We start from the raw sequence: 6,764 nt of genomic DNA, 5'->3' as shown, positions 1-6,764 counted from the left end.
TCCCAGCTGTGGAAGTGGACACTGTCTACAGGTTACAGTACAGGATTACATCCGGCTATCTGTTCTCAGAGCAGTCCATTTAAAGAAGTGTCACTGTAGTTGCACCATATTACCCTAACCTTGAGCCTCTGAATGTTAAACTGGATCTCAAAGTGGTTTGTGATTCAGTTTGCTAGTGTGAAGGGATCTAATGCAATTCTGCTCCATAAGCTTCATAAATTAGGGGTTTATGGTTTGATAATCCAGTATGATTTGGTTTTGACCCTCATTCACTAAGCTGTCAGTGAGAAAGGTCACTGGGAAAACACTGAGCTGGATAAGGCTTAGGCAAATGCAGTGTGATGGAGGAACACGATGACTGCAGATGCAAACGCAGAACTTCATATGAAGGTTGCTGGTTACTTTTCATTGAAAAGGCAAACTATACATGGGTTTGTGCAAAAATTTTACAATAATGCACGTTTTCCTTTGCAGGAACTTTAAAGCAGCACTATGTAACTTTTTCTGTGTTCAAAATGTGCAAAATGTATATAATGAGCGAGTACATCATGAATTCATCTTCCAAACCGCGTTTTTGTCTTATTCTGAATCACTACGGTACACTTATAATAAGTACTTATATTTGGACTATTGTAGCCTGGTCGGGTCGTCGCCGCTGCGGAGTAACACATACCTGCGTGAATCGCCATAGACATAAACTTAGAGAAGTAGCTCCGGTTGGAATGTTCTTCCGCGGTATGTGTGCAGTTCTGTTTATTAACCGCTAGAGCGCCAAAAGTTACACAGTGCTGCTTTAAATGCACCCCATTCCCAGTGAAACTGCGCCATCTAGTGGTGAGAGCAATAAAATGTTGTAACTGTTTTCAGTGTTTACATGTATGAACATGACATTTTTATAAAGATCGCAAAGTACACAAAGAGTTTTCTTAATGACTTACATGTAAAATTCTATTTGATGCATACAGAAAAATAATGAATATTTTTAAAGGAAAATTATGAAATGTTATTATATATTATATAGTGGAAATATATATTATTTCCTTAATTAAAATGTAAATGCTAGTCATACGAATATAGTCAACAGTAAAGCAATACTTTTCTTAATAACTTCCATATAAAATTGTATTTGTCACTAAAATATATGTACAGAAAAAAAGTGTAATTTATGTGAAAGAAAAAAAACGTAATTGATTTATTAAGAAAAAAATATGAAATGTTATACAGTATTATAATTTAAGTATAATATAATATAATGTCATATAATTTAAATATAATATATGATAAAAATTTAATTTTATATATATATATATATAATTTTATTTTTATCATATATTATATTTAAATTATTTTATATTATACTTAAATTATAATATAACATTTCATAACATTTCACATTTTTATTAAATGTTTTCACATTTATATAATGTGTGTGTTGAGTGGTTGGGTGTAATAATTGTGATATTAAAGAAAAAGGTAAAGGAAAGAAATAAAAAAAATTAAAAGAACTTGATAAAAAAATATGAAAGAATATATTATAATATTTCATATAATGCACCATAAGATTTATAATATAAATGAATATACTGAAAAAGTTGTGAAATGTATTGAAAAAGAAAAATACATTTAAATTAATATGTTAAGAAAAATGTTACAAATATATTAAAAAGTAATAAAAAGAAAAAATATATTATTATGTATAAAACAAGGAGTTACAGTAATCCAGACACAACGTAATAAACGCATGAACAACAGTTTCAGCATCTTTGAAATCTAAAGATGTTTTTAAAAATTTAAAAATTGACATGTTGATATCACACAAGCAGTCTTTCAGAATGCTCTCAGATGCAAACTGTATGCATTAGTGAGTGTGGTGGTGCTTATGGGGTGTCGCTCTGGGACGGGTGAGTATGAGGCTGGGTGGAAAAAATCACAGTATACTCACTACAAAAAACTAGACAACACCACTGGGTGTAAGGTTCAGAAATTTATAAACGAAAATATTCAGTGTTTAAGACCTTTTTCACTCTTATGGGAAAATGTACTCTTTGGCTTTACTGACTATTCTGAGCAAGAGGAACACTACTTTTAATTGATTAATTTACTTTATTTCACATTCATAAGTGTACATTTACCAATAAGAAACCCAATTTGATGGTTTTGTTGACTGAAATATGTATATATATTGACAATATCAGAGACTCTTTGAATAAGAAAGCTGTAAAAACTTGTGAACTTTATAATATTTGTTTGATTTATATATATATATTTATTATATATATATATGTGTGTGTGTGTGTGTGTGTGTGTGAAATTATTTCATATTCTAAAATATTCTATTTTATGTAAACAATATATACATAGTTAAATATTATGCTATAGTTTATTGTTAGGCTATATAAAATCTCCGTCTCATTATATTAATATCATTATAACATCATCATATTATCTATAATATAACAATATTTTATAATATATTACACCTGTAACTTTTTAAAACCTTATTTAGTTTGTTAACACTCTGAAATCAGTAAAAAGCACCTACAAGAAGAATGAAGTTTCATTTCACTGGAATATTCTCGAATGTCTTTTCATTCCGCCTGCTTTGATCCCTACATGTTAAATATATTAATTATTTGTCCTAAAAACGCTCTGTACTATAGTATCTCATCAAAACAAACCGTGTAAAGTCTATAAGAGTCGTGTTGGTCATCTGATGCGGTGACAGAAGGCATCAGCTGAGAGGATGCTGCTCGTGCCGCTCTGCTAGCCGCACACGCTTCGAACGTCAACACAACAAAGAGGGTAGATTTACTCATTTAACCCATTGAATATTGCATAAATATGACAAGTATAGTGTTTCGACATGTTTTTAGTTGTTTTGGGATATCTCTGGATGTTTATTTCGTCGGTTTGTCGTCGTTTTTTGCACAACGGCGCCGTGAGCGCAAGCTAACTCTGAAACTGATAGGCGGAGAAGTTCAACAGCTAACGTTAAACTATATTTACTGTCTAAGATAAGCAATGTATGCATGTACATGGACTCAGCTTAATATTCTATACATTAAAAGGCTTTAAGTGAATTGTTTTTGTATGTTTAGGTAGTGAGTTTATTGGAGGATGGCGTTTGTGAAGAGCGGATGGCTGCACAGACAAAGTGAGTGTTTATTGCACCACATTTATGTCCTTAAAATCATTCGTTTTAGTTGTTTTGCTGTCTAATTTAGCATTTTAGCATGTTTTGTAATTCATATGAACCCCTTTCTGGGAACTCATGAAATATAAATAATTTAAGGTTATGCGAAATGTTTAGCCTTGAGGTTGAACTGAAAAGCTTTTCAGTTTTGCTTTTAGTTTTTGCTTTTAGTCCTGTCCTCTTCTTGATATCTTGGCACGAGTTTTTAGACGGAAGTTGAAAAACAGCTGAACTTTGTGTCTCAAAACCTAGTAAGCTGAATATCTAGGCTGTATCTTGTTTGTCTTGTAAGTCTAAGCTCTATTTAGATGATGAATTCATTATTTCTGTTTGCTTAAACTTGCTTGAACAATCGAGGTCAGATTACATTAACAAGTCCTTTTTTATTTAATATTTTAATTATTTTATACTACATTCATAATATGAAATATATATATGCAGATACAGTTTATAATTTAATTATTTTATAATGTAATTTTTATTTTTTTATTATAAAAAGGTAATTAAAACATGGCTGATATTAAAGTTATTTTGTCTAAATAAATTATAATTAAAATTATTATATATTTTGTAATTTTAATACATTTATAATACATTTATAACATGTAAATATAAATTTAATACAACTTGTTTAAAATGTAATTTAAATAATAATAATTTAATAACATTTTAGAATTGTAAAAAGTTATTAAAATGTATTTATAAAATCTATCAGGCACCATCTTGCGGCGCTGGAAGAGGAACTGGTTTGACCTCTGGTCAGATGGACGTCTGGTCTTCTACGATGACCAGCAGCGGCGGGACATGGAAGACGAGATCCACATGAAGGTGGACTGCATTAACATCCGCAATGCCAGCGCATGTAGAGGTGGGTGTGATCCGCACTTCAGTCTTCATCTGTCATCTTTCCTTCTGCTTTTGAACCGCGGAAGATGCGAAAACCTCAAAAGTGCCTTCTTATTAGGGCTGTCAAAAAAAAAATCGAATTTCAAATATTAGTGGAATAAAAAAAAAAAAATCCACATTCGAATGCAAAAACGTTGCATTCGAATTTTAGGTCTGCGTCAGCCGTCAGGCAGTGTGTCAGTGGCGCACGAAATGCGACGACGATGTAAGTGTCATTGCATTTGAATGCTTTTGTTAGCCTATCCAGTTGAACCCACTAGAAGCGGCGCTGCTACGTTGTTCATTCATATATTGCGGAAAACGAGAGCATCAGTGTGGAGAAGATGTTGTTTACGTCAAAACTGAAACCAAGTCGTTCACATAGAACGCATATTTATCATATTTTCTAGACGGACATCTATCAGTGTTGCACTCGCGTCTCGCAGAGAGCGGCATGTTTAGATCAAAGATAGTCGTGTTATTTTATTACGCTTTGAAGAAACGTGCATAATATTTTGCTCGATGCGCCCTCTTGTGGCCTCAGGAGAGAAGCCAAAAGCTTTTTTCCCCCTAACTGAAATTATGCCTTTTAAATTCGAATATAATTCGAATTTTGATCATATTTATGTAGAAAATTCGAATTTAGTTTTTCAGTCATTTTGACAGCCCTACTTCTTATGTAGTACTTGACAGGTTTTTGCAAGTTGTTAGACCAACAGAGGATGGAAAAAGTAAAGAACAAGTAACTTGAAGGTTGTTGTTGTTGTTGTTCTTCATCTTCCATTATTCATTTCCAGAGCTCACACCTCCTGAAGGCAAAAGCAAAGACTCCCTCCTGCAGATCGTCTGCCGGGACGGTCGGGTCATCAGCATCTGCGCAGACAGTGCAGACGATGCTTTGTGAGTCAAATTCTCTATTATTATTATTATTTACAATGTGTTCTTCAAAATTCGATTTTTTTGACACTAACTTGTATGTATGATGTATTTTGTCGCAGGGCTTGGACCATTGCACTTCAGGACGCCAGACTCAACACTGTGAGTTACACAAACGCAGTCTGAGTGGGACAATACTTTCACATTTAACATTTCCAGTAGCGCAGCTTCTGGAGCTGATTTCAGAAGCATTACAGACGCATTTGCTGACATGACTTGGTGTGTTTTGTAGATTGTGCCGCCTCCTCAGGTCGGTTTTGCCGAGGACGTCGTAGCATCAGCTCCTCCACCCTATACTGAATTAAACACAACTCCACAGGTAATACATTTCAAGGAAAATGACTGTGACAAATGTTGATTACTACAAAAAATAATATTTAATTTGTACTCTGATATCCAGCTTATGTTGTTGCATGTGTTTTAAAGCTCGTATTAGATGTTGCCTTTGTAATTTCTGTTTGATTCTAAACTTGTTTGACCAGGAAGAACAATTGAGGTCGGATTACGTTTAGAAGCAATGCTTGAAAGTATATTGGCTGCTATAAAAAGGCTGTTATCATTCCCAATAAAACACTGCTTTCAGTTTTAACTACTTCATCTGATGAAAACAGGACACTAATGTAGATAATATAATTTGTACATTACAATTAATATTTCCATTTTAGAATAATTAAAATAATTAAAATATAATTAAACATAACTCCATATTTATATATATATATATATATATAATCTATATATATATATATATATATATATATATATATATATAGATATAGAGAGAGAGAGAGAGAGAGAATAAATGAAAAAAAAAAATTTATATGTAAAATGAGCTTGTACAGTTAAAATTTTAAATATTACAGAGCCAATAATAAAGAATTCTTGGTAAAATAATGAAATAATTTAATCATGTTATAATGTAATAAAAAATAAAAAAAACTTTTATAATGATTAAAAAATAATGTAATTAAATATAACGAAAAACTAAAGAAAATGTATAATAAATAAAAGTGAAAAATAGTTGTTTTATGATAGAATTATAAATAATTGAATAAAATGTTATAATAATTTTTTTTTTAAGTCATTAAATGTAACAAAAATCGCTACAAATAAAAACAAATAATTTGAATATAAAAATAGGAGAAAGGAGCATGCATGATTAAAAAGTAAAAAATATAAATTTAATAATGAAATAATTTTTACATAAATTATAATGCAACAGTACAGATAATTTAAAAATGTAATTAAATATGAGAAAAAAAAGTAATAGAAATATTCTATATCTAAATGTAATGAGCATCCATCAAGCAATTATAAACGATATATTTAAAAAAAAAAAAAAAAAAAGGTACTGCTAAATCATGCATCCCTGATTTTTTCCCCCGATTTTCATCTAGGTTTTCTATCCTGATGGATATGGCGGTTATGTTCCTCATCCTCCGCCTTATGCCACACAGATGGTCTATTCCGCAGATGGCCAGCAGTATGCAGTTGCCTACCCGTATCATTATCAAGGTAACAGGAAGTTTGTTGACTTTTGACATATAACCTGTATGTCATGTAGTTTGATTGACGTTTGTTTATTTGTCTCCATCAGGCGGATACGCACCCGGCGTCAACCAGGTCATAGTTCAGGAGCGTCGGCGTGACGACACAGGTGACGTTGCTCTGGGGATGCTGGCCGGTGCTGCGACGGGATTGGCCCTCGGCTCCCTGTTTTCCGTGTTCTAATGTGTTTTTGTGAACCCAG

At 32.1% G+C, this 6,764-nt stretch overlaps 1 protein-coding gene across 2 annotated transcripts; it reads left to right on the top strand.

The window, feature by feature from the left end:
- The first annotated feature begins 2,730 nt into the window (after positions 1-2,730).
- plekhb2 (pleckstrin homology domain containing, family B (evectins) member 2) lies at positions 2,731-6,764 on the top strand. 2 transcript variants are annotated; one of them, XM_016462250.1, is made up of 8 exons: positions 2,731-2,802; positions 3,099-3,154; positions 3,909-4,061; positions 4,876-4,978; positions 5,077-5,116; positions 5,247-5,333; positions 6,412-6,529; positions 6,612-6,764. In XM_016462250.1, the coding sequence occupies exons 2-8, from the start codon at positions 3,118-3,120 to the stop codon at positions 6,743-6,745; spliced, it is 672 nt and encodes a 223-aa protein (XP_016317736.1). In that variant the 5' UTR covers positions 2,731-2,802; positions 3,099-3,117; the 3' UTR covers positions 6,746-6,764. The 2 variants fall into 2 exon arrangements, with proteins under 2 accessions (XP_016317736.1, XP_016317737.1); XM_016462251.1 differs by having other exon boundaries at positions 2,733-2,848.

This window comes from Sinocyclocheilus anshuiensis, unplaced genomic scaffold (genome assembly GCF_001515605.1).
Source record: "Sinocyclocheilus anshuiensis isolate Anshui unplaced genomic scaffold, SAMN03320099.WGS_v1.1 scaffold560, whole genome shotgun sequence".
Classification (NCBI taxonomy): Eukaryota; Metazoa; Chordata; class Actinopteri; order Cypriniformes; family Cyprinidae; genus Sinocyclocheilus; species Sinocyclocheilus anshuiensis.
The sequence above is the reverse complement of the archived record's forward strand: the minus strand, read 5'-3'. Positions and strand labels throughout refer to the sequence as shown.

Bases quoted from the DNA above. Each gene is read 5' to 3' on its own strand.
- plekhb2 (XM_016462250.1), top strand. From the start codon at position 3,118: ATGGCGTTTGTGAAGAGCGGATGGCTGCACAGACAAA. The intron at 3,155-3,908 runs GTGAGTGTTTAT...AAAATCTATCAG, and splicing joins CGGATGGCTGCACAGACAAA to GCACCATCTTGCGGCGCTGG. The intron at 5,334-6,411 runs GTAATACATTTC...ATTTTCATCTAG, and splicing joins AATTAAACACAACTCCACAG to GTTTTCTATCCTGATGGATA.